Raw genomic sequence first — 27500 nt, 5'->3', positions numbered from 1 at the left:
ACTGTATATATATACTTTTTCTATTGTATACTTGACTGTATATTTGTTTATGTGTAACTCTGTGTTTGTTAGTGTCACGCTGCTTTGCTTTATCTTGGGCCAGGTCGCAGTTGTAAATGAGAACTAGTTCTCAACAGGCCTACCTGGTTAAATAAAGGTGAAATAAAAAATCAACGCCTTTGGCTGTGGAGGGAAACATCATGTATCTGTGGAGGGAAACATCATGCATCTGTGGAGGGAAACATCATGCATCTGTGGAGGGAAACATCATGCATCTGTGGAGGGAAACATCATGCATCTGTGGAGGGAAACATCATGCATCTGTGGAGGGAAACATCATGCATCTGTGGAGGGAAACGTCATGCATCTGTGGAGGGAAACATCATGTATCTGTGGAGGGAAACATCATGCATCTGTGGAAGGAAACATCATGTATCTGTGGAGGGAAACATCATGCGGCTGTGGAGGGAAACATCATGTATCTGTGGAGGGAAACATCATGCATCTGTGGAGGGAAACATCATGCATCTGTGGAGGGAAACATCATGCATCTGTGGAGGGAAACATCATGCATCCGTGGAGGGAAACATCATGCATCTGTGGAGGGAAACATGTATCTGTGGAGGGAAACATCATGCATCTGTGGAGGGAAACATCATGCATCTGTGGAGGGAAACATCATGCATCTGTGGAGGGAAACATCATGCATCTGTGGAGGGAAACATCATGCATCTGTGGAGGGAAACATCATGCATCTGTGGAGGGAAACATCATGCATCTGTGGAGGGAAACATCATGCATCTGTGGAGGGAAACATCATGTATCTGTGGAGGGAAACATCATGTATCTGTGGAGGGAAACATCATGTATCTGTGGAGGGAAACATCATGTATCTGTGGAGGGAAACATCATGTATCTGTGGAGGGAAACATCATGTATCTGTGGAGGGAAACATCATGTATCTGTGGAGGGAAACATCATGCATCTGTGGAGGGAAACATCATGCATCTATGGCTGTGGAGGGAAACATCATGTATCTGTGGAGGGAAACATCATGCATCTGTGGAGGGAAACATCATGTATCTGTGTGGATGACAGTGATGGGTGGAGAGAAACATCATGTATCTGTGTGGATGACAGTGATGGGTGCAGGGAAACATCATGCATCTGTATGGGTGCAGGGAAACATCATGTATCTGTGTGGATGACAGTGATGGGTGCAGGGAAACATCATGTATCTGTGTGGATGACAGTGATGGGTGCAGTGAAACATCATGTATCTGTGTGGATGACAGTGATGGGTGGAGGGAAACATCATGTATCTTTATGGATGACAGTGATGGGTGGACTGGAGGAGGTGTGAAGGCAACGTTTGTAATGAGAAAGGAAAGGAGAGATTGGGCAGGGTAATATAACAGACTGTCCATCCATCAATCCCTTATCCAATCTCCCCAGACAGTCCCTGGGTGGGGTGAAGAGAGGAGGGGGGAGACATCAGGCAGAATAATAGAACATTACCCTCCATCAGCTAGTTGGGAGCCAGAGGAGATCTATTCATCCATACAGTACACCTGCTTCACACTGCTGTCCTCTGTCCGAAAACTCTCCCCTGCTACCCAGTACATCCCCCGGCTAGTCTCTGTAGGCCAGTGTGCAGCCACACAGCGTATAGAATATTATTGTGTGAAGTTAATTAAATCTAAAGGTTATCTCTCCTTAAAGAGCGACAACACTGTCCTGCTCAATGATTGGTTGGTACGCTTGACGAGGTTTATTGAGAACCCCTTGTCCTTCAAGAGCGACGTTACAATGCTTTTGTCATGTGGGATGTGGATGTTTCTCTCTCCCTCTGTGATAAGGTGTTACATTTACAGCCTATCCTTCACAGTACGGGATGAGAGGTCCTCCACAGTAAGGGATGAGAGGTCCTCCACAGTACGGAATGAGAGGTCCTCCACAGTACGGGATGAGAGGTCCTCCACAGTACGGGATGAGAGGTCCTCCACAGTACGGGATGAGAGGTCCTCCACAGTACGGGATGAGAGGTCCTCCACAGTACGGGATGAGAGGTCCTCCACAGTACGGGATGAGAGGTCCTCCACAGTACGGGATGAGAGGTCCTTCACAGTACGGGATGAGAGGTCCTCCACAGTTCGGGGATGGAGGGGGATGAGAGGTCCTCCACAGTATCGGATGAGAGGTCCTCCACAGTATGGGATGAGAGGTCCTCCACAGTATGGGGATGGAGGGGGATGAGAGGTCCTCCACAGTACGGGATGAGAGATCCTCCACAGTACGGGATGAGAGGTCCTCCACAGTACGGGATGAGAGGTCCTCCACAGTTCGGGGATGGAGGGGGATGAGAGGTCCTCCACAGTATGGGATGAGAGGTCCTCCACAGTACGGGATGAGAGGTCCTCCACAGTACGGGATGAGAGGTCCTCCACAGTACGGGATGAGAGGTCCTCCACAGTACGGGATGAGAGGTCCTTCACAGTACGAGATGAGAGGTCCTCCACAGTACGGGATGAGAGGTCCTCCACAGTACGGGATGAGAGGTCCTCCACAGTACGGGATGAGAGGTCCTCCACAGTACGGGATGAGAGGTCCTCCACAGTACGGGATGAGAGGTCCTCCACAGTACGGGATGAGAGGTCCTCCACAGTACGGGATGAGAGGTCCTCCACAGTACGGGATGAGAGGTCCTCCACAGTACGGGATGAGAGGTCCTCCACAGTACGGGATGAGAGGTCCTTCACAGTATGGGATGAGAGGTCCTCCGTAGTACAGGGACAGAGGGGGATGCGAGGTCCCTCTGTCTTTCATCCTCTGATCACAATACCCTGGAGATGGCTGAAGTAATTGATGATAGCTCTCGGACTGTGTGGACGAGGAGGAGATGGCTGAAGTAATTGATGATAGCTCTCGGACTGTGTGGACGAGGAGGAGATGGCTGAAGTAATTGATGATAGCTCTAGTACTGTGTGGACGGGGAGATGGCTGTAGTAATTTATGATAGCTCTAGTACTGTGTGGACGAGGAGATGGCTGTAGTAGTTGATGATAGCTCTAGTACTGTGTGGATGAGGAGATGGCTGTAGTAGTTGATGATAGCTTTCGGACTGTGTGGACGAGGAGATGGCTGAATGGATGTTGTCTCAAAAAACTGCTTCTGGGAAACAGCTGTCGGGAGGTAACAGCCCGAGATACAAATGGTATTTGTTTACTTTCCTACTTGTACCACCAGACATCTAGCAAGCATGTTACTTTGGCTTTGTCGCCTGGTAATTCAGGCTTCACCCACAGCCTCTGGCGTCCTGCTTCACCCACAGCCTCTGGCGTCCTGCTTCACCCACAGCCTCTGGCGTCCTGCTTCACCCACAGCCTCTGGCGTCCTGCTTCACCCACAGCCTCTGGGACGTCCTGCTTCACCCACAGCCTCTGGCACGTCCTGCCTCAGCCTCTGGCACGTCCTGCCTCAGCCTCTGGCACGTCCTGCCTCAGCCTCTGGCACGTCCTGCGTCAGCCTCGGGCACGTCCTGCCTCAGCCTCTGGCACGTCCTGTCTCAGCATTGGGCACGTCCTGCCTCGGGCACGTCCTGCCTCAGCCTCGGGCACGTCCTGCCTCAGCCTCTGGCACGTCCTGCCTCAGCCTCGGGCACGTCCTGCCTCAGCCTCTGGCACGTCCTGCCTCAGCCTCTGGCACGTCCTGCCTCAGCCTCGGGCACGTCCTGCCTCAGCCATGGGCACGTCCTGCCTCAGCCTCGGGCACGTCCTGCCTCAGCCTCTGGCACGTCCTGCGTCAGCCTCGGGCACGTCCTGCGTCATCCTCGGGCACGTCCTGCCTCAGCCATTGTGGTCCAGTGCATCTCTTTATCCAATCTGAATAGAACGTGTCATGATGTGAAATCTGTTATAGTTAGTATGTCATGAGTATCATGCAGGGGGGGATATGTGTGTCTTTGATCAATCTATTCTGTGTACTGTCATATCAACCCCCATTCTGCACAGCGTCATGCTATGAGTTAGTTAGGGCTGTATAATCTGCTGCTGGGGACTTGTGAATAAAACAGAAGACAAACAATTATTTTTTTATTTCTGTAAGTTTCAAAACGTTTTGCCATGGTGTTCCGTACCAAAAGGTCCTGCAGTATTCTCTCCTCTAATTGGTTGTGTGACAGTATTCTCCTCTCTGATTGGTCGTTACAGAGCCGTGCCCGTCCCTCCTGCTGCAGAGACACATGGCGGAGCTGCTCTCTCTGGATAAAGACATGGCCGCCTCCTTCCTCAATTCTGTTCTCAACCAGCTCAACTGGGCCTTTTCAGAGTTTATAGGCATGATCCAGGAGGTGAGCATAGAAATCGACATCACTTCCTGCTAGGGCTGACCCCAATTACAAGTATTCGATTGTTTGGTCGATAGGCTTTTGGTCAACCAACTTATTTTTTTGTTGTCAAATATATATATTTATTTTAATGGCAAATGAGACACCTGTGTGATTCGAGCCCGTCTCGGTGAACTAATCGTCTCGGTGAACTAATCCATTGCGGGGGCCGGCGTGAAGGGCACAGTCCAAGAAGGACAGTCTCTCTAAAAATGCACGATGCAAGTGTCTCCCGCCAATTTGTGCGCACATTCATTGTTTAATAACTGTAATTGTGTGAATTGTTTACCTTGATTTGTTAGTGCCTATCAATTCCCCGTTACATGCGTCACCAGTAGTAACCTACATTAACCGTTAATTCCTATCATTTCTCATCTACAATGTTTGTTTGGTTAAGATCATTTCTCTTAATGCATTCAATTTATTATTATTATTTATTATTATTATTAGTCTTTTAACTGTTTACCTTGTCAGAATGGGCACTTTTGCAGAGCGCACAACCTATTTAACAAGTTTAGGTTTATTTCATTCTGTTGACGAGTTTCGTCAATTTAGTCATTGTATTTTGTTTGGAGCGCTCCTGTCAATGTTAAGTAAGGATGCACACACACAGAACTAGGCCTATAGGTTACCTGGCCTGATTTAAGCATAGAAGTAGGTCTATAGGCTACCTGGCCTGATTTACACATAGAAGTAGGTCTATAGGCTACCTGGCCTGATTTACACATAGAAGTAGGCCTATAGGGTACCTGGCCTGATTTACACATAGAAGTAGGCCTATAGGCTACCTGGCCTGACTTACACATAGAAGTAGGCCTATAGGTTACCTGGCCTGATTTACACATAGAAGTAGGTGGTGACCACAGACAACTTCTCAGTTCCTATGCTTCCTGGCTGATGTTTTGGTCACTTTTGAATGCTGGCGGTGCTTTCACTCTAGTGGTAGCATGAGATGGAGTCTACAACCCACACAAGTGGCTCAGGTAGTGCAGCTCATCCAGGATGGCACATCAATGCGAGCTGTGGCAAGAAGGTTTGCTGTGTCTGTCAACGTAGTGTCCAGAGCATGGAGGCGCTACCAAGAGACAGGCCAGTACATCAGGAGACGTGGAGGAGGCCGTAGGAGGGCAACAACCTAGCAGCAAGACCGCAACAACCCAGCAGCAGGACCGCAACAGCCCAGCAGCAGGACCGCTACCTCTGCCTTTGTGCAAGGAGGAGCAGGAGGAGCACTGCAAGAGCCCTGCAAAATGACCTCCAGCAGGCCACAAATGTGCATGTGTCTGCTCAAACGGTCAGAAACAGACTCCATGAGGGTGGTATGAGGGCCCAACGTCCACAGGGTGGGGGTTGTGCTTACAGCCCAACACCGTGCAGGATGTTTTTCATTTGCCAGAGAACACCAAGATTGGCAAATTCGCCACTGGTGCCCTGTGCTCTTCACAGATGAAAGCAGGTTCACACTGAGCACATGTGACAGACGTGACAGAGTCTGGAGACACCGTGGAGAACGTTCTGCTGCCTGCAACATCCTCCAGCATGACCGGTTTGGCGGTGGGTCAGTCATGGTGAGGGGTGGCATTTCTTTGGGGGGGCAGCACAGCCCTCCATGTGCTCGCCAGAGGTAGCCTGACTGCCATTAGGTATCGAGATGAGATCCTCAGACCCCTTGTGAGACCATATGCTGGTGCTGTTGGCCCTGGGTTCCTCCTAATGCAAGACAATGCTAGACCTCATGTGGCTGGAGTGTGTCAGCAGTTCCTGCAAGAGGAAGGCATTGATGCTATGGACTGGCCCGCCCGTTCCCCAGACCTGAATCCAATTGAGCACATCTGGGACATCATGCCTCGCTCCATCCACCAACGCCACGTTGCACCACAGACTGTCCAGGAGTTGGCGGATGCTTTAGTCCAGGTCTGGGAGGAGATCCCTCTGGAGACCATCCGCCACCTCATCAGGAGCATGCCCAGGCGTTGTATGGAGGTCATACAGGCACGTGGAGGCCACACACCCTACTGAGTCTAATTTTGACTTGTTTTAAGGACATTACATCAAAGTTGGATCAGCCTGTAGTGTGGTTTTCCACTTTAATTTTGAGTGTGACTCCAAATCCAGACCTCCATGGGTTGATACATTTGATTTCCATTGATCATTTTTTGTGTGATTTTGTTGTCAGCACATTCAACTATGTAAAGAAACAAGTATTTAATAAGAATATTTCATTCATTCAAATCTAGGATGTGTTATTTTAGTGTTCCCTTTATTTTTTTGAGCAGTATATATATATACAGTGCCTTGCGAAAGTATTCGGCCCCCTTGAACTTTGCGACCTTTTGCCACATTTCAGGCTTCAAACATAAAGATATAAAACTGTACTTTTTTGTGAAGAAACAACAACAAGTGGGACACAATCATGAAGTGGAACGACATTTATTGGATATTTCAAACTTTTTTAACAAACCAAAAACTGAAAAATTGGGCGTGCAAAATTATTCAGCCCCTTTACTTTCAGTACAGCAAACTCTCTCCAGAAGTTCAGTGAGGATCTCTGAATGATCCAATGTTGACCTAAATGACTAATGAGGATAAATACAATCCACCTGTGTGTAATCAAGTCTCTGTATAAATGCACCTGCACTGTGATAGTCTCAGAGGTCCGTCAAAAGCGCAGAGAGCATCATGAAGAACAAGGAACACACCAGGCAGGTCCGAGATACTGTTGTGAAGAAGTTTAAAGCCGGATTTGGATACAAAAAGATTTCCCAAGCTTTAAACATCCCAAGGAGCACTGTGCAAGCGATAATATTGAAATGGAAGGAGTATCAGACCACTGCAAATCTACCAAGACCTGGCCGTCCCTCTAAACTTTCAGCTCATACAAGGAGAAGACTGATCAGAGATGCAGCCAAGAGGCCCATGATCACTCTGGATGAACTGCAGAGATCTACAGCTGAGGTGGGAGACTCTGTCCATAGGACAACAATCAGTTGTATATTGCACAAATCTGGCCTTTATGGAAGAGTGGCAAGAAGAAAGCCATTTCTTAAAGATATCCATAAAAAGTGTCGTTTAAAGTTTGCCACAAGCCACCTGGGAGACACACCAAACATGTGGAAGAAGGTGCTCTGGTCAGATGAAACCAAAATTGAACTTTTTGGCAACAATGCAAAACGTTATGTTTGGCGTAAAAGCAACACAGCTGAACACACCATCCCCACTGTCAAACATGGTGGTGGCAGCATCATGGTTTGGGCCTGCTTTTCTTCAGCAGGGACAGGGAAGATGGTTAAAATTGATGGGAAGATGGATGGAGCCAAATACAGGACCATTCTGGAAGAAAACCTGATGGAGTCTGCAAAAGACCTGAGACTGGGACGGAGATTTGTCTTCCAACAAGACAATGATCCAAAACATAAAGCAAAATCTACAATGGAATGGTTCAAAAATAAACATATCCAGGTGTTAGAATGGCCAAGTCAAAGTCCAGACCTGAATCCAATCGAGAATCTGTGGAAAGAACTGAAAACTGCTGTTCACAAATGCTCTCCATCCAACCTCACTGAGCTCGAGCTGTTTTGCAAGGAGGAATGGGAAATAATTTCCGTCTCTCGATGTGCAAAACTGATAGAGACATACCCCAAGCGACTTACAGCTGTAATCGCAGCAAAAGGTGGCGCTCCAAAGTATTAACTTAAAGGGGCTGAATAATTTTGCACGCCCAATTTTTCAGTTTTTGATTTGTTAAAAAAGTTTGAAATATCCAATAAATGTCGTTCCACTTCATTATTGTGTCCCACTTGTTGTTGATTCTTCACAAAAAAATACAGTTTTATATCTTTATGTTTGAAGCCTGAAATGTGGCAAAAGGTCGCAAAGTTCAAGGGGGCCGAATACTTTCGCAAGGCACTGTGTGTATATATATATATATACACATACACATACACATATACAGTGCCTTGCGAAAGTATTCGGCCCCCTTGAACTTTGCAACCTTTTGAAGTGTTCCCTTTATTTTTTTGAGCAGTATATATATATATATATATATTAAAATGTATCCCTTTTAAATTCAGGCTGTAACACATCAAAATGTGTGAATAATTTCAATAGGCGTGTCTTTCCCTGTCCTGCGGGCCACATTTATTAAAGAGATCGTGGCAAAAATCGCATTTGAATGCAATGCATATATATTCTTTTGTACACACACACAATTATTACCTTGCGATCTTCCTTGATGTTTTCATATAAGCTTAAGTATACACGTTTTCATCTACTCCCGAAGTGTCCTAAAATAGATAATCAAATAGCTAGATCGTAATAACAGAATTTAATGTGTTAGGGTAGTAGAGGGGGGAGAGAAGCTGCTTTATACGATTTTTGGTTTTTAGAAAGCCTGCTGTAAAGTACCTTATTTATCTCCCCTCCAGATTCAGCAGGCAGCTGAACGTCCCGAGCGTAACTTTGTGGACACAAGGCAGCTGAAGGTGTGCGCTACGTGTTTCGACCTTTCCGTCAGCCTTCTGCGGGTCCTAGAGATGACAGTCACCCTGGTCCCGCAGATCTTCCTCGACTGGACACGCCCCTCCGCTGAACTGCTGCTCAGACGATTGGCTCAGGTGAGACGGCACAGGATTCAATTTGTTGGTTAAGTGAATTGGTTGATTGAATGATTGGTTGATTAACTTGTTTGTTTTGGGGTATTGTGATGTCATAAGAGGACGTTGTCGCCGCAGCTCATCGGGTCAATATTTCACGGTTTGAAAAGGAAGAGTGTAGAATGCTGACCACGGCCACGTCCAGAAACGCTCCCTACCCTCTAGCCCGTATTACTTCACAAAAGGACTTGGCCTTTGTCTCTACCGGCTGAATGTACATCTGAGGTTAGAGCGTTGGACTAGTAACCGGAAGGTTGCAAGTTCAAACCCCCGAGCTGACAAGGTACAAATCTGTTGTTCTGCCCCTGAACAGGCAGTTAACCCACTGTTCCTAGGCCGTCATTGAAAATAAGAATTTGTTGTTAACTGACTTGCCTAGTTAAATAAAGGTAAAATAAAAAAAAACTTACTGGAGTGAAATGACATGGAAAGAGAATGCTATGAAGTCATCATATTATTCTGTGGTCCCGAACACAGAAGGCAGTGATTATAAAAAAAAAAAAAAAAAAGTTTTTTTATTTTCATTTAACCAGGTAGGCTAGTATAGAACAAGTTCTCATTTACAACTGCGACCTGGCCAGAGATAAGATAAAGCAAAGCAGTGCGACAAAAAACAACAACACAGAGTTACACATAAACAAACGTACAGTCAATAACACAATAGAAAAATCTATGTACAGTGTGTGCAAATGTAGAAGAGTAGGGAGGTAAGGAAATGAATAGGTCATAGAGGTGAAATAATTACAATTTAGCATTAACACTGGAGTGATAGATGTGCAGATGATGATGTGCAAGTAGAGATACTGGGGTGCAAAAGAGCAAGAGGATAAATAACAATATGGGGATGAGGTAGTTGGGTGGGCTATTTACAGATGGGCTGTGTACAGGGACAGTGATCGGTAAGCTGCTCTGACAGCTGATGCTTAAGGTTAGAGAGGGAGATATAAGGCTTCAGTGATTTTTGCAATTCACATGGGAAAGTAACCGCTCCTGTAGCCTTGCTGAATTCATTAACCCCCCCCCCCCCGCCCCCCTATTATCCATATCCGCGGCCCCGTGAAGATCAAATTAGCATAATACAAAAATCCCCATCAAAATCTGTCAGTTTAAGCTGGAGATATGTTTATTTTGCAATCCCAAGTCTCAATCCACCGCGTCCGTCTATCACACTTCTGCGTTAAAAAGTGTCTGAGCTAGAGTGTGTTAGACCACGAGACATCCTGAAAAAAAATCCGTCTTCTCACTAAATCGTCTGTACGGTTTGACCTATACGTTAATATGACCCCTCTGTGGAAAGGTGAGTGTCGTACCAACAACGCACATGTTGGTTGTTCTGCTCGAGGAAAAAATAAATGGAAGTATATATGGAGGTAGTTTAGTGCCAAACAATAAGGAGTTAAATGCATAAACAAAACAATAAAATATTTCCCTGATCTTTTATCTCTTAGATATAAAGAACAGACACTTCAGAACAAACTTCCTTTAGATTTTTAATTTTTTTGGGAGAGGGGGTCTATCTGTTCCATGTAGTGAATCTGTTATTCAATGTGTTTCTATTGGCTAATAGCAGTAAGGACTATCTGTTATTCAATGTGTTTCTATGGGCTAATAGCAGTAAGGACTATCTGTTATTCCATGTGTTTCTATGGGCTAATAGCAGTAAGGACTATCTGTTATTCAATGTGTTTCTATGGGCTAATAGCAGTAAGGACTATCTGTTATTCATTGTGTTGCTAATAGCAGTAAGGACTATCTGTTATTCAATGTGTTTCTATGGGCTAATAGCAGTAATGACTATCTGTTATTCAATGTGTTTCTATTGGCTAATAGCAGTAAGGACTATCTGTTATTCAATGTGTTTCTATGGGCTAATAGCAGTAAGGACTATCTGTTATTCAATGTGTTTCTATTGGCTAATAGCGTGTTTCTATTGGCTAATAGCAGTAAGGACTATCTGTTGTTCAATGTGTTTCTATTGGCTAATAGCAGTAAGGACCATCTGTTATTCAGTGTGTTTCTATTGGCTAATAGCAGTAAGGACTATCTGTTATTCAATGTGTTTCTATTGGCTAATAGCAGTAAGGACTATCTGTTATTCAATGTGTTTCTATTGGCTAATAGCAGTAAGGACTATCTGTTATTCAATGTGTTTCTATTGGCTAATAGCAGTAAGGACTATCTGTTATTCCATGTGTTTCTATGGGCTAATAGCAGTAAGGACTATCTGTTATTCAATGTGTTTCTATGGGCTAATAGCAGTAAGGACTATCTGTTATTCAATGTGTTTCTATTGGCTAATAGCAGTAAGGACTCTGTTATTCAATGTGTTTCTATTGGCTAATAGCATTAAGGACTATCTGTTATTCAATGTGTTTCTATTGGCTAATAGCAGTAAGGACTATCTGTTATTCAATGTGTTTCTATTGGCTAATAGCAGTAAGGACTAGCTGTTATTCAATGTGTTTCTATGGGCTAATAGCAGTAAGGACTATCTGTTATTCAATGTGTTTCTATTGGCTAATAGCAGTAAGGACTATCTGTTATTCAATGTGTTTCTAATGGCTAAGAGCAGTAAGGACCAAATTCAGTGTTTCATCAAATAATGTTTTAATGTTTTTTTTGGGATGCTTCAAGGGGGATTAAAATTCAAAATCAAATAGCTAAATGATCCATGGTATGACCTTATTTAAACAATTTCCTATGTCAGCTTAGACAGTAGAGGGTTACCTAGACAGTAGAGGGTTGCCTAGACAGTAGAGGGTTGCCTAGACAGTAGAGGGTTGCCTAGACAGTAGAGGGTTGCCTAGACAGTAGAGGGTTGCCTAGACAGTAGAGGGTTGCCTAGACAGTAGAGGGTTGCCTAGACAGTAGAGGGTTGCCTAGACAGTAGAGGGTTGCCTAGACAGTAGAGGGTTGCCTAGACAGTAGAGGGTTGCCTAGACAGTAGAGGGTTGCCTAGACAGTAGAGGGTTGCCTAGACAGTAGAGGGTTGCTTAGACAGTAGAGGGTTACCTAGACAGTAGAGGGTTACCTAGACAGTAGAGGGTTGCCTAGACAGTAGAGGGTTACCTAGACAGTAGAGGGTTGCTTAGACAGTAGAGGGTTACCTAGACAGTAGAGGGTTGCCTAGACAGTAGAGGGTTGCCTAGACAGTAGAGGGTTGCCTAGACAGTAGAGGGTTGCCTAGACAGTAGAGGGTTGCCTAGACAGTAGAGGGTTGCCTAGACAGTAGAGGGTTGCCTAGACAGTAGAGGGTTGCTTAGACAGTAGAGGGTTGCTTAGACAGTAGAGGGTTACCTAGACAGTAGAGGGTTGCCTAGACAGTAGAGGGTTGCCTAGACAGTAGAGGGTTGCCTAGACAGTAGAGGGTTGCCTAGACAGTAGAGGGTTGCCTAGACAGTAAAGGGTTGCCTAGACAGTAGAGGGTTGCCTAGACAGTAGAGGGTTGCCTAGACAGTAGAGGGTTGCCTAGACAGTAGAGGGTTGCCTAGACAGTAGAGGGTTGCCTAGACAGTAGAGGGTTGCCTAGACAGTAGAGGGTTGCCTAGACAGTAGAGGGTTGCCTAGACAGTAGAGGGTTGCCTAGACAGTAGAGGGTTGCCTAGACAGTAGAGGGTTGCCTAGACAGTAGAGGGTTGCCTAGACAGTAGAGGGTTGCCTAGACAGTAGAGGGTTGCCTAGACAGTAGAGGGTTGCCTAGACAGTAGAGGGTTGCCTAGACAGTAGAGGGTTGCCTAGACAGTAGAGGGTTGCCTAGACAGTAGAGGGTTGCCTAGAGGGTTGCCTAGACAGTAGAGGGTTGCCTAGACAGTAGAGGGTTGCCTAGACAGTAGAGGGTTGCCTAGACAGTAGAGGGTTGCCTAGACAGTAGAGGGTTGCCTAGACAGTAGAGGGTTGCCTAGACAGTAGAGGGTTGCCTAGACAGTAGAGGGTTGCCTAGACAGTAGAGGGTTGCCTAGACAGTAGAGGGTTGCCTAGACAGTAGAGGGTTGCCTAGACAGTAGAGGGTTGCCCTAGACAGTAGAGGGCTGCCTAGACAGTAGAGGGTTGCCTAGACAGTAGAGGGTTGCCTAGACAGTAGAGGGTTGCCTAGACAGTAGAGGGTTGCCTAGACAGTAGAGGGTTGCCTAGACAGTAGAGGGTTGCCTAGACAGTAGAGGGTTGCCTAGACAGTAGAGGCCTAGACAGTAGAGGGTGCCTAGACAGTAGAGGGTTGCCTAGACAGTAGAGGGTTGCCTAGACAGTAGAGGGTTGCCTAGACAGTAGAGGGTTGCCTAGACAGTAGAGGGTTGCCTAGACAGTAGAGGGTTGCCTAGACAGTAGAGGGTTGCCTAGACAGTAGAGGGTTGCCTAGACAGTAGAGGGTTGCCTAGACAGTAGAGGGTTAGACAGTAGAGGGTTGCCTAGACAGTAGAGGGTTGCCTAGACAGTAGAGGGTTGCCTAGACAGTAGAGGGTTGCCTAGACAGTAGAGGGTTGCCTAGACAGTAGAGGGTTGCCTAGACAGTAGAGGGTTGCCTAGACAGTAGAGGGTTGCCTAGACAGTAGAGGGTTGCCTAGACAGTAGAGGGTTGCCTAGACAGTAGAGGGTTAGACAGTAGAGGGTTGCCTAGACAGTAGAGGGTTGCCTAGACAGTAGAGGGTTGCCTAGACAGTAGAGGGTTGCCTAGACAGTAGAGGTAGAGGGTTGCCTAGACAGTAGAGGGTTGCCTAGACAGTAGAGGGTTACCTAGACAGTAGAGGGTTGCCTAGACAGTAGAGGGTTGCCTAGACAGTAGAGGGTTGCCTAGACAGTAGAGGGTTGCCTAGACAGTAGAGGGTTGCCTAGACAGTAGAGGGTTGCCTAGACCCTAGACAGTAGAGGGTTGCCTAGACAGTAGAGGGTTGCCTAGACAGTAGCCTAGACAGTAGAGGGTTGCCTAGACAGTAGAGGGTTGCCTAGACAGTAGAGGGTTGCCTAGACAGTAGAGGGTTGCCTAGACAGTAGAGGGTTGCCTAGACAGTAGAGGGTTGCCTAGACAGTAGAGGGTTGCCTAGACAGTAGAGGGTTGCCTAGACAGTAGAGGGTTGCCTAGACAGTAGAGGGTTGCCTAGACAGTAGAGGGTTGCCTAGACAGTAGAGGGTTGCCTAGACAGTAGAGGGTTGCCTAGACAGTAGAGGGTTGCCTAGACAGTAGAGGGTTAGACAGTAGAGGGTTGCCTAGACAGTAGAGGGTTGCCTTAGACTAGACAGTAGAGGGTTGCCTAGACAGTAGAGGGTTGGACAGTAGAGGGTTGCCTAGACAGTAGAGGGTTGCCTAGACAGTAGAGGGTTGCCTAGACAGTAGAGGGTTGCCTAGACAGTAGAGGGTTGCCTAGACAGTAGAGGGTTGCCTAGACAGTAGAGGGTTGCCTAGACAGTAGAGGGTTGCCTAGACAGTAGAGGGTTGCCTAGACAGTAGAGGGTTGCCTAGACAGTAGAGGGTTGCCTAGACAGTAGAGGGTTGCCTAGACAGTAGAGGGTTGCCTAGACAGTAGAGGGTTGCCTAGACAGTAGAGGGTTGCCTAGACAGTAGAGCCTAGACAGTAGAGGGTGCCTAGACAGTAGAGGGTTGCCTAGACAGTAGAGGGTTAGACAGTAGAGGGTTGCCTAGACAGTAGAGGGTTGCCTAGACAGTAGAGGGTTGCCTAGACAGTAGAGGGTTGCCTAGACAGTAGAGGGTTGCCTAGACAGTAGAGGGTTGCCTGCCTAGACAGTAGAGGGTTGCCTAGACAGTAGAGGGTTGCCTAGACAGTAGAGGGTTGCTAGACAGTAGAGGGTTGCCTAGACAGTAGAGGGTTGCCTAGACAGTAGAGGGTTGCCTAGACAGTAGAGGGTTGCCTAGACAGTAGAGGGTTGCCTAGACAGTAGAGGGTTGCCTAGACAGTAGAGGGTTGCCTAGACAGTAGAGGGTTGCCAGTAGACCTAGTAGAGGGTTGCCTAGACAGTAGAGGGTTGCCTAGACAGTAGAGGGTTGCCTAGACAGTAGAGGGTTGCCTAGACAGTAGAGGGTTGCCTAGACAGTAGAGGGTTGCCTAGACAGTAGAGGGTTGCCTAGACAGTAGAGGGTTGCCTAGACAGTAGAGGGTTGCCTAGACAGTAGAGGGTTGCCTAGACAGTAGAGGGTTGCCTAGACAGTAGAGGGTTGCCTAGACAGTAGAGGGTTGCCTAGACAGTAGAGGGTTGCCTAGACAGTAGAGGGTTGCCTAGACAGTAGAGGGTTGCCTAGACCTAGACAGTAGAGGGTTGCCTAGACAGTAGAGGGTTGCCTAGACAGTAGAGGGTTGCCTAGACAGTAGAGGGTTGCCTAGACAGTAGAGGGTTGCCTAGACAGTAGAGGGTTGCCTAGACAGTAGAGGGTTGCCTAGACAGTAGAGGGTTAGACAGTAGAGGGTTAGACAGTAGAGGGTTGCCTAGACAGTAGAGGGTTGCCTAGACAGTAGAGGGTAGACAGTAGAGGGTTGCCTAGACAGTAGAGGGTTAGCAGTAGAGGGTTAGACAGTAGAGGGTTGCCTAGACAGTAGAGGGTTGCTAGACAGTAGAGGGTTGCCTAGACAGTAGAGGGTTGCCTAGACAGTAGAGGGTTGCCTAGACAGTAGAGGGTTGCCTAGACAGTAGAGGGTTGCTAGACAGTAGAGGGTTGCCTAGACAGTAGAGGGTTGCCTAGACAGTAGAGGGTTGCCTAGACAGTAGAGGGTTGCCTAGACAGTAGAGGGTTGCCTAGACAGTAGAGGGTTGCCTAGACAGTAGAGGGTTGCCTAGACAGTAGAGGGTTGCCTAGACAGTAGAGGGTTGCCTAGACAGTAGAGGGTTGCCTAGACAGTAGAGGGTTGCCTAGACAGTAGAGGGTTGCCTAGACAGTAGAGGGTTGCCTAGACAGTAGAGGGTTGCCTAGACAGTAGACAGTAGAGGGTTGCCTAGACAGTAGAGGGTTGCCTAGACAGTAGAGGGTTGCCTAGACAGTAGAGGGTTGCCTAGACAGTAGAGGGTTGCCTAGACAGTAGAGGGTTGCCTAGACAGTAGAGGGTTGACAGTAGAGGGTTACCTAGACAGTAGAGGGTTGCCTAGACAGTAGAGGGTTGCCTAGACAGTAGAGGGTTGCCTAGACAGTAGAGGGTTGCCTAGACAGTAGAGGGTTGCCTAGACAGTAGAGGGTTGCTTAGACAGTAGAGGGTTGCCTAGACAGTAGAGGGTTGCTTAGACAGTAGAGGGTTGCCTAGACAGTAGAGGGTTGCTTAGACAGTAGAGGGTTGCCTAGACAGTAGAGGGTTACCTAGACAGTAGAGGGTTGCCTAGACAGTAGAGGGTTGCTTAGACAGTAGAGGGTTGCCTAGACAGTAGAGGGCTGCCTAGACAGTAGAGGGTTACCTAGACAGTAGAGGGTTGCCTAGACAGTAGAGGGTTGCCTAGACAGTAGAGGGTTGCCTAGACAGTAGAGGGTTGCAGTAGAGGGTTGCTAGACAGTAGAGGGTTGCCTAGACAGTAGAGGGTTGCTTAGACAGTAGAGGGTTGCCTAGACAGTAGAGGGTTGCCTAGACAGTAGAGGGTTGCCTAGACAGTAGAGGGTTGCCTAGACAGTAGAGGGTTGCTTAGACTAGACAGTAGAGGGTTGCCTAGACAGTAGAGGGTTGCCTAGACAGTAGAGGGTTGCCTAGACAGTAGAGGGTTGCCTAGACAGTAGAGGGTTGCCTAGACAGTAGAGGGTTGCCTAGACAGTAGAGGGTTGCCTAGACAGTAGAGGGTTGCCTAGACAGTAGAGGGTTGCCTAGACAGTAGAGGGTTGCCTAGACAGTAGAGGGTTGCCTAGACAGTAGAGGGTTGCCTAGACAGTAGAGGGTTGCCTAGACAGTAGAGGGTTGCCTAGACAGTAGAGGGTTGCCTAGACAGTAGAGGGTTGCCTAGACAGTAGAGGGTTGCCTAGACAGTAGAGGGTTGCCTAGACAGTAGAGGGTTGCCTAGACAGTAGAGGGTTGCCTAGACAGTAGAGGGTTGCCTAGACAGTAGAGGGTTGCCTAGACAGTAGAGGGTTGCCTAGACAGTAGAGGGTTGCCTAGACAGTAGAGGGTTGCCTAGACAGTAGAGGGTTGCCTAGACAGTAGAGGGTTGCCTAGACAGTAGAGGGTTGCCTAGACAGTAGAGGGTTGCCTAGACAGTAGAGGGTTGCCTAGACAGTAGAGGGTTGCCTAGACAGTAGAGGGTTGCCTAGACAGTAGAGGGTTGCCTAGACAGTAGAGGGTTGCCTAGACAGTAGAGGGTTGCCTAGACAGTAGAGGGTTGCCTGCAGTAGAGGGTTGCTAGACAGTAGAGGGTTGCCTAGACAGTAGAGGGTTGCCTAGACAGTAGAGGGTTGCCTAGACAGTAGAGGGTTGCCTAGACAGTAGAGGGTTGCCTAGACAGTAGAGGGTTGCCTAGACAGTAGAGGGTTGCCTAGACAGTAGAGGGTTGCCTAGACAGTAGAGGGTTGCTTAGACAGTAGAGGGTTGCCTAGACAGTAGAGGGTTACCTAGACAGTAGAGGGTTGCCTAGACAGTAGAGGGTTGCTTAGACAGTAGAGGGTTGCCTAGACAGTAGAGGGCTGCCTAGACAGTAGAGGGTTGCCTAGACAGTAGAGGGTTGCCTAGACAGTAGAGGGTTGCCTAGACAGTAGAGGGTTGCCTAGACAGTAGAGGGTTGCCTAGACAGTAGAGGGTTGCCTAGACAGTAGAGGGTTGCTAGACAGTAGAGGGTTGCCTAGACAGTAGAGGGTTGCCTAGACAGTAGAGGGTTGCCTAGACAGTAGAGGGTTGCCTAGACAGTAGAGGGTTGCCTAGACAGTAGAGGGTTGCCTAGACAGTAGAGGGTTACCTAGACAGTAGAGGGTTGCCTAGACAGTAGAGGGTTGCCTAGACAGTAGAGGGTTACCTAGACAGTAGAGGGTTGCCTAGACAGTAGAGGGTTGCCTAGACAGTAGAGGGTTGCCTAGACAGTAGAGGGTTGCCTAGACAGTAGAGGGTTGCCTAGACAGTAGAGGGTTGCCTAGACAGTAGAGGGTTGCCTAGACAGTAGAGGGTTGCCTAGACAGTAGAGGGTTGCCTAGACAGTAGAGGGTTGCCTAGACAGTAGAGGGTTGCCTAGACAGTAGAGGGTTGCCTAGACAGTAGAGGGTTGCCTAGACAGTAGAGGGTTGCCAGTAGACAGTAGAGGGTTGCCTAGACAGTAGAGGGTTGCCTAGACAGTAGAGGGTTGCCTAGACAGTAGAGGGTTGCCTAGACAGTAGAGGGTTGCCTAGACAGTAGAGAGACAGTAGGGGTTGCCTAGACAGTAGAGGGTTGCCTAGACAGTAGAGGGTTGCCTAGACAGTAGAGGGTTGCCTAGACAGTAGAGGGTTGCCTAGACAGTAGAGGGTTGCCTAGACAGTAGAGGGTTGCCTAGACAGTAGAGGGTTGCCTAGACAGTAGAGGGTTGCCTAGACAGTAGAGGGTTGCCTAGACAGTAGAGGGTTGCCTAGACAGTAGAGGGCTGCCTAGACAGTAGAGGGTTACCTAGACAGTAGAGGGTTGCCTAGACAGTAGAGGGTTGCCTAGACAGTAGAGGGTTGCTTAGACAGTAGAGGGTTGCCTAGACAGTAGAGGGTTGCCTAGACAGTAGACAGTAGAGGGTTGCCAGTAGACCTAGACAGTAGAGGGTTGCCTAGACAGTAGAGGGTTGCTTAGACAGTAGAGGGTTGCCTAGACAGTAGAGGGTTGCAGTAGAGGGTTGCTAGACAGTAGAGGGTTGCCTAGACAGTAGAGGGTTGCCTAGACAGTAGAGGGTTGCCTAGACAGTAGAGGGTTGCCTAGACAGTAGAGGGTTGCCTAGACAGTAGAGGGTTGCCTAGACAGTAGAGGGTTGCCTAGACAGTAGAGGGTTGCCTAGACAGTAGAGGGTTGCCTAGACAGTAGAGGGTTGCCTAGACAGACAGTAGAGGGTTGCCTAGACAGTAGAGGGTTGCCTAGACAGTAGAGGGTTGCCTAGACAGTAGAGGGTTACCTAGACAGTAGAGGGTTGCCTAGACAGTAGAGGGTTGCCTAGACAGTAGAGGGTTGCCTAGACAGTAGAGGGTTGCCTAGACAGTAGAGGGTTGCCTAGACAGTAGAGGGTTGCCTAGACAGTAGAGGGTTGCCTAGACAGTAGAGGGTTGCCTAGACAGTAGAGGGTTGCCTAGACAGTAGAGGGTTGCCTAGACAGTAGAGGGTTGCCTAGACAGTAGAGGGTTGCTAGACAGTAGAGGGTTGCCTAGACAGTAGAGGGTTGCCTAGACAGTAGAGGGTTGCCTAGACAGTAGAGGGTTGCCTAGACAGTAGAGGGTTGCTAGACAGTAGAGGGTTGCCTAGACAGTAGAGGGTTAGACCTGCCTAGACAGTAGAGGGTTGCCTAGACAGTAGAGGGTTGCCTAGACAGTAGAGGGTTGCCTAGACAGTAGAGGGTTGCAGACAGTAGAGGGTTGCCTAGACAGTAGAGGGTTGCTTAGACAGTAGAGGGTTGCCTAGACAGTAGAGGGTTGCTTAGACAGTAGAGGGTTGCCTAGACAGTAGAGGGTTACCTAGACAGTAGAGGGTTGCCTAGACAGTAGAGGGTTGCTTAGACAGTAGAGGGTTGCTTAGACAGTAGAGGGTTGCCTAGACAGTAGAGGGTTGCCTAGACAGTAGAGGGTTGCCTAGACAGTAGAGGGTTGCCTAGACAGTAGAGGGTTGCCTAGACAGTAGAGGGTTGCCTAGACAGTAGAGGGTTGCCTAGACAGTAGAGGGTTGCTTAGACAGTAGAGGGTTGCCTAGACAGTAGAGGGTTGCTTAGACAGTAGAGGGTTGCCTAGACAGTAGAGGGTTGCTTAGACAGTAGAGGGTTGCCTAGACAGTAGAGGGTTACCTAGACAGTAGAGGGTTGCCTAGACAGTAGAGGGTTGCTTAGACAGTAGAGGGTTGCCTAGACAGTAGAGGGCTGCCTAGACAGTAGAGGGTTACCTAGACAGTAGAGGGTTGCCTAGACAGTAGAGGGTTGCCTAGACAGTAGAGGGTTGCCTAGACAGTAGAGGGTTGCCTAGACAGTAGAGGGTTGCTTAGACAGTAGAGGGTTGCCTAGACAGTAGAGGGTTGCTTAGACAGTAGAGGGTTGCCTAGACAGTAGAGGGTTGCTTAGACAGTAGAGGGTTGCCTAGACAGTAGAGGGTTGCCTAGACAGTAGAGGGTTGCCTAGACAGTAGAGGGTTGCCTAGACAGTAGAGGGTTGCCTAGACAGTAGAGGGTTAGACAGTAGAGGGCTAGACAGTAGAGGGTTGCCTAGACAGTAGAGGGTTGCCTAGACAGTAGAGGGTTGCTTAGACAGTAGAGGGTTGCCTAGACAGTAGAGGGTTGCCTAGACAGTAGAGGGTTGCCTAGACAGTAGAGGGTTGCCTAGACAGTAGAGGGTTGCCTAGACAGTAGAGGGTTGCCTAGACAGTAGAGGGTTGCCTAGACAGTAGAGGGTTGACCTAGACAGTAGAGGGTTACCTAGACAGTAGAGGGTTACCTAGACCTAGACAGTAGAGGGTTGCCTAGACAGTAGAGGGTTACCTAGACAGTAGAGGGTTGCCTAGACAGTAGAGGGTTGCCTAGACAGTAGAGGGTTGCCTAGACAGTAGAGGGTTGCCTAGACAGTAGAGGGTTGCCTAGACAGTAGAGGGTTGCCTAGACAGTAGAGGGTTGCCTAGACAGTAGAGGGTTGCCTAGACAGTAGAGGGTTGCCTAGACAGTAGACAGTAGAGGGTTGCCTAGACAGTAGAGGGTTGCCTAGACAGTAGAGGGTTGCCTAGACAGTAGAGGGTTGCCTAGACAGTAGAGGGTTGCCTAGACAGTAGAGGGTTGCCTAGACAGTAGAGGGTTGCCTAGACAGTAGAGGGTTGCCTAGACAGTAGAGGGTTGCCTAGACAGTAGAGGGTTGCCTAGACAGTAGAGGGTTGCCTAGACAGTAGAGGGTTGCCTAGACAGTAGAGGGTTGCCTAGACAGTAGAGGGTTGCCTAGACAGTAGAGGGTTGCTTAGACAGTAGAGGGTTGCCTAGACAGTAGAGGGTTGCCTAGACAGTAGAGGGTTGCCTAGACAGTAGAGGGTTGCCTAGACAGTAGAGGGTTGCCTAGACAGTAGAGGGTTGCCTAGACAGTAGAGGGTTGCCTAGACAGTAGAGGGTTGCCTAGACAGTAGAGGGTTGCCTAGACAGTAGAGGGTTGCCTAGACAGTAGAGGGTTGCCTAGACAGTAGAGGGTTGCCTAGACAGTAGAGGGTTGCCTAGACAGTAGAGGGTTGCCTAGACAGTAGAGGGTTGCCTAGACAGTAGAGGGTTGCCTAGACAGTAGAGGGTTGCCTAGACAGTAGAGGGTTGCCTAGACAGTAGAGGGTTGCCTAGACAGTAGACAGTAGAGGGTTACCTAGACAGTAGAGGGTTGCCTAGACAGTAGAGGGTTGCCTAGACAGTAGAGGGTTGCCTAGACAGTAGAGGGTTGCCTAGACAGTAGAGGGTTACCTAGACAGTAGAGGGTTGCCTAGACAGTAGAGGGTTGCCTAGACAGTAGAGGGTTGCCTAGACAGTAGAGGGTTGCCTAGACAGTAGAGGGTTGCCTAGACAGTAGAGGGTTGCCTAGACAGTAGAGGGTTGCCTAGACAGTAGAGGGTTGCCTAGACAGTAGAGGGTTGCCTAGACAGTAGAGGGTTGCCTAGACAGTAGAGGGTTGCCTAGACAGTAGAGGGTTGCCTAGACAGTAGAGGGTTGCCTAGACAGTAGAGGGTTGCCTAGACAGTAGAGGGTTGCCTAGACAGTAGAGGGTTGCCTAGACAGTAGAGGGTTGCCTAGACAGTAGAGGGTTAGACCTAGACAGTAGAGGGTTGCCTAGACAGTAGAGGGTTGCCTAGACAGTAGAGGGTTGCCTAGACAGTAGAGGGTTGCCTAGACAGTAGAGGGTTGCCTAGACAGTAGAGGGTTGCCTAGACAGTAGAGGGTTGCCTAGACAGTAGAGGGTTGCCTAGACAGTAGAGGGTTGCCTAGACAGTAGAGGGTTGCCTAGACCTAGACAGTAGAGGGTTGCCTAGACAGTAGAGGGTTAGACAGTAGAGGGTTGCCTAGACAGTAGAGGGTTGCCTAGACAGTAGAGGGTTGCCTAGACAGTAGAGGGTTGCCTAGACAGTAGAGGGTTGCCTAGACAGTAGAGGGTTGCCTAGACAGTAGAGGGTTGCCTAGACAGTAGAGGGTTGCCTAGACAGTAGAGGGTTGCCTAGACAGTAGAGGGTTGCTTAGACAGTAGAGGGTTGCCTAGACAGTAGAGGGTTGCCTAGACAGTAGAGGGTTGCTTAGACAGTAGAGGGTTGCCTAGACAGTAGAGGGTTGCCTAGACAGTAGAGGGTTGCCTAGACAGTAGAGGGTTGCCTAGACAGTAGAGGGTTGCCTAGACAGTAGAGGGTTGCCTAGACAGTAGAGGGTTGCCTAGACAGTAGAGGGTTGCCTAGACAGTAGAGGGTTGCCTAGACAGTAGAGGGTTGCCTAGACAGTAGAGGGTTGCCTAGACAGTAGAGGGTTGACAGTAGAGGGTTACCTAGACAGTAGAGGGTTGCCTAGACAGTAGAGGGTTGCCTAGACAGTAGAGGGTTGCCTAGACAGTAGAGGGTTGCCTAGACAGTAGAGGGTTGCCTAGACAGTAGAGGGTTGCTTAGACAGTAGAGGGTTGCCTAGACAGTAGAGGGTTGCCTAGACAGTAGAGGGTTGCCTAGACAGTAGAGGGTTGCCTAGACAGTAGAGGGTTGCCTAGACAGTAGAGGGTTGCTTAGACAGTAGAGGGTTGCCTAGACAGTAGAGGGTTGCCTAGACAGTAGAGGGTTGCCTAGACAGTAGAGGGTTGCCTAGACAGTAGAGGGTTGCCTAGACAGTAGAGGGTTGCTTAGACAGTAGAGGGTTGCCTAGACAGTAGAGGGTTGCCTAGACAGTAGAGGGTTGCCTAGACAGTAGAGGGTTGCCTAGACAGTAGAGGGTTGCCTAGACAGTAGAGGGTTGCCTAGACAGTAGAGGGTTGCCTAGACAGTAGAGGGTTGCCTAGACAGTAGAGGGTTGCCTAGACAGTAGAGGGTTGCCTAGACAGTAGAGGGTTACCTAGACAGTAGAGGGTTGCCTAGACAGTAGAGGGTTGCCTAGACAGTAGAGGGTTGCCTAGACAGTAGAGGGTTGCCTAGACAGTAGAGGGTTGCCTAGACAGTAGAGGGTTGCCTAGACAGTAGAGGGTTGCCTAGACAGTAGAGGGTTGCCTAGACAGTAGAGGGTTGCCTAGACAGTAGAGGGTTGCCTAGACAGTAGAGGGTTGCCTAGACAGTAGAGGGTTGCCTAGACAGTAGAGGGTTGCCTAGACAGTAGAGGGTTGCCTAGACAGTAGAGGGTTGCCTAGACAGTAGAGGGTTGCCTAGACAGTAGAGGGTTGCCTAGACAGTAGAGGGTTGCCTAGACAGTAGAGGGTTGCCTAGACAGTAGAGGGTTGCCTAGACAGTAGAGGGTTGCCTAGACAGTAGAGGGTTGCCTAGACAGTAGAGGGTTGCCTAGACAGTAGAGGGTTGCCTAGACAGTAGAGGGTTGCCTAGACAGTAGAGGGTTGCCTAGACAGTAGAGGGTTGCCTAGACAGTAGAGGGTTGCCTAGACAGTAGACAGTAGAGGGTTGCCTAGACAGTAGAGGGTTGCTTAGACAGTAGAGGGTTGCCTAGACAGTAGAGGGTTGCCTAGACAGTAGAGGGTTGCTTAGACAGTAGAGGGTTGCCTAGACAGTAGAGGGTTGCCTAGACAGTAGAGGGTTGCTTAGACAGTAGAGGGTTGCCTAGACAGTAGAGGGCTGCCTAGACAGTAGAGGGTTGCCTAGACAGTAGAGGGTTGCCTAGACAGTAGAGGGTTGCCTAGACAGTAGAGGGTTGCTTAGACAGTAGAGGGTTGCCTAGACAGTAGAGGGTTGCCTAGACAGTAGAGGGTTGCCTAGACAGTAGAGGGTTGCCTAGACAGTAGAGGGTTGCCTAGACAGTAGAGGGTTGCCTAGACAGTAGAGGGTTGCCTAGACAGTAGAGGGTTGCTTAGACAGTAGAGGGTTGCCTAGACAGTAGAGGGTTGCCCTAGACAGTAGAGGGTTGCTTAGACAGTAGAGGGTTGCCTAGACAGTAGAGGGTTGCCTAGACAGTAGAGGGTTGCTTAGACAGTAGAGGGTTGCCTAGACAGTAGAGGGTTGCCTAGACAGTAGAGGGTTGCCTAGACAGTAGAGGGTTGCCTAGACAGTAGAGGGTTGCCTAGACAGTAGAGGGTTGCCTAGACAGTAGAGGGTTGCCTAGACAGTAGAGGGTTGCCTAGACAGTAGAGGGTTGCCTAGACAGTAGAGGGTTGCCTAGACAGTAGAGGGTTGCCTAGACAGTAGAGGGTTGCCTAGACCTAGACAGTAGAGGGTTGCTTAGACAGTAGAGGGTTGCCTAGACAGTAGAGGGTTGCCTAGACAGTAGAGGGTTGCTTAGACAGTAGAGGGTTGCCTAGACAGTAGAGGGTTGCCTAGACAGTAGAGGGTTGCCTAGACAGTAGAGGGTTGCCTAGACAGTAGAGGGTTGCCTAGACAGTAGAGGGTTGCCTAGACAGTAGAGGGTTGCTAGACAGTAGAGGGTTGCCTAGACAGTAGAGGGTTGCCTAGACAGTAGAGGGTTGCCTAGACAGTAGAGGGTTGCCTAGACAGTAGAGGGTTACCTAGACAGTAGAGGGTTGCTAGACAGTAGAGGGTTGCCTAGACAGTAGAGGGTTGCCTAGACAGTAGAGGGTTGCCTAGACAGTAGAGGGTTACCTAGACAGTAGAGGGTTGCCTAGACAGTAGAGGGTTGCCTAGACAGTAGAGGGTTGCCTAGACAGTAGAGGGTTGCCTAGACAGTAGAGGGTTGCCTAGACAGTAGAGGGTTGCCTAGACAGTAGAGGGTTGCCTAGACAGTAGAGGGTTGCCTAGACAGTAGAGGGTTGCCTAGACAGTAGAGGGTTACCTAGACAGTAGAGGGTTGCCTAGACAGTAGAGGGTTGCTTAGACAGTAGAGGGTTGCCTAGACAGTAGAGGGTTGCCTAGACAGTAGAGGGCTGCCTAGACAGTAGAGGGTTGCCTAGACAGTAGAGGGTTGCCTAGACAGTAGAGGGTTGCCTAGACAGTAGAGGGTTGCCTAGACAGTAGAGGGTTGCCTAGACAGTAGAGGGTTGCTAGACAGTAGAGGGTTGCCTTAGACAGTAGAGGGTTGCCTAGACAGTAGAGGGTTGCCTAGACAGTAGAGGGTTGCCTAGACAGTAGAGGGTTGCCTAGACAGTAGAGGGTTACCAGTAGACAGTAGAGGGTTGCCTAGACAGTAGAGGGTTACCTAGACAGTAGAGGGTTGCCTAGACAGTAGAGGGTTGCCTAGACAGTAGAGGGTTGCCTAGACAGTAGAGGGTTGCCTAGACAGTAGAGGGTTGCCTAGACAGTAGAGGGTTGCTTAGACAGTAGAGGGTTGCCTAGACAGTAGAGGGTTGCCTAGACAGTAGAGGGTTGCCTAGACAGTAGAGGGTTGCCTAGACAGTAGAGGGTTGCAGTAGAGGGTTGCTTAGACAGTAGAGGGTTGCCTAGACAGTAGAGGGTTGCCTAGACAGTAGAGGGTTGCCTAGACAGTAGAGGGTTGCCTAGACAGTAGAGGGTTGCCTAGACAGTAGAGGGTTACCTAGACAGTAGAGGGTTGCCTAGACAGTAGAGGGTTGACAGTAGAGGGTAGACAGTAGAGGGTTGCCTAGACAGTAGAGGGTTGCTTAGACAGTAGAGGGTTGCCTAGACAGTAGAGGGTTGCCTAGACAGTAGAGGGTTGCTTAGACAGTAGAGGGTTGCCTAGACAGTAGAGGGTTACCTAGACAGTAGAGGGTTGCCTAGACAGTAGAGGGTTGCCTAGACAGTAGAGGGTTGCCTAGACAGTAGAGGGTTGCCTAGACAGTAGAGGGTTGCTTAGACAGTAGAGGGTTGCCTAGACAGTAGAGGGTTGCCTAGACAGTAGAGGGTTGCTTAGACAGTAGAGGGTTGCCTAGACAGTAGAGGGTTGCCTAGACAGTAGAGGGTTGCCTAGACAGTAGAGGGTTACCTAGACAGTAGAGGGTTGCTTAGACAGTAGAGGGTTACCTAGACAGTAGAGGGTTGCCTAGACAGTAGAGGGTTGCTTAGACAGTAGAGGGTTGCCTAGACAGTAGAGGGCATCCTAGACAGTAGAGGGTTGCTTAGACAGTAGAGGGTTGCCTAGACAGTAGAGGGTTGCCTAGACAGTAGAGGGTTGCTTAGACAGTAGAGGGTTGCCTAGACAGTAGAGGGTTGCCTAGACAGTAGAGGGTTGCCTAGACAGTAGAGGGTTGCCTAGACAGTAGAGGGTTGCCTAGACAGTAGAGGGTTACCTAGACAGTAGAGGGTTGCTTAGACAGTAGAGGGTTGCCTAGACAGTAGAGGGTTGCCTAGACAGTAGAGGGTTGCCTAGACAGTAGAGGGTTGCCTAGACAGTAGAGGGTTGCCTAGACAGTAGAGGGTTACCTAGACAGTAGAGGGTTGCCTAGACAGTAGAGGGTTACCTAGACAGTAGAGGGTTGCCTAGACAGTAGAGGGTTGCCTAGACAGTAGAGGGTTGCCTAGACAGTAGAGGGTTGCCTAGACAGTAGAGGGTTGCCTAGACAGTAGAGGGTTGCCTAGACAGTAGAGGGTTGCCTAGACAGTAGAGGGTTGCCTAGACAGTAGAGGGTTGCTTAGACAGTAGAGGGTTGCCTAGACAGTAGAGGGTTGCCTAGACAGTAGAGGGTTACCTAGACAGTAGAGGGTTGCTTAGACAGTAGAGGGTTACCTAGACAGTAGAGGGTTGCTTAGACAGTAGAGGGTTGCCTAGACAGTAGAGGGTTGCCTAGACAGTAGAGGGTTGCCTAGACAGTAGAGGGTTACCTAGACAGTAGAGGGTTGCCTAGACAGTAGAGGGTTACCTAGACAGTAGAGGGTTGCTTAGACAGTAGAGGGTTACCTAGACAGTAGAGGGTTGCCTAGACAGTAGAGGGTTGCTTAGACAGTAGAGGGTTGCCTAGACAGTAGAGGGCATCCTAGACAGTAGAGGGTTGCTTAGACAGTAGAGGGTTGCCTAGACAGTAGAGGGTTGCCTAGACAGTAGAGGGTTGCTTAGACAGTAGAGGGTTGCCTAGACAGTAGAGGGTTGCCTAGACAGTAGAGGGTTACCTAGACAGTAGAGGGTTGCTTAGACAGTAGAGGGTTACCTAGACAGTAGAGGGTTACCTAGACAGTAGAGGGTTGCCTAGACAGTAGAGGGTTGCCTAGACAGTAGAGGGTTGCCTAGACAGTAGAGGGTTACCTAGACAGTAGAGGGTTGCTTAGACAGTAGAGGGTTACCTAGACAGTAGAGGGTTGCCTAGACAGT

The 27500-nt window shown here is 49.0% G+C and overlaps 1 protein-coding gene across 2 annotated transcripts in view; it reads left to right on the top strand.

Moving 5' to 3' along the window:
• The window catches only part of LOC139413907 (ring finger protein 123), a 257740-nt gene that overhangs the window by 85283 nt on the left and 144957 nt on the right, over window positions 1-27500 (top strand). For both annotated transcript variants that reach the window (XM_071161754.1, XM_071161755.1), the window contains exons 31-32: window positions 4209-4348; window positions 8809-8997. In XM_071161754.1, the coding sequence (XP_071017855.1) occupies window positions 4209-4348; window positions 8809-8997 (329 nt within the window). The remainder of the gene's footprint in view (window positions 1-4208; window positions 4349-8808; window positions 8998-27500) is intronic.

This window comes from Oncorhynchus clarkii, chromosome 7 (genome assembly GCF_045791955.1).
Source record: "Oncorhynchus clarkii lewisi isolate Uvic-CL-2024 chromosome 7, UVic_Ocla_1.0, whole genome shotgun sequence".
Taxonomy (NCBI): Eukaryota; Metazoa; Chordata; class Actinopteri; order Salmoniformes; family Salmonidae; genus Oncorhynchus; species Oncorhynchus clarkii.
The sequence above is the reverse complement of the archived record's forward strand: the minus strand, read 5'-3'. Positions and strand labels throughout refer to the sequence as shown.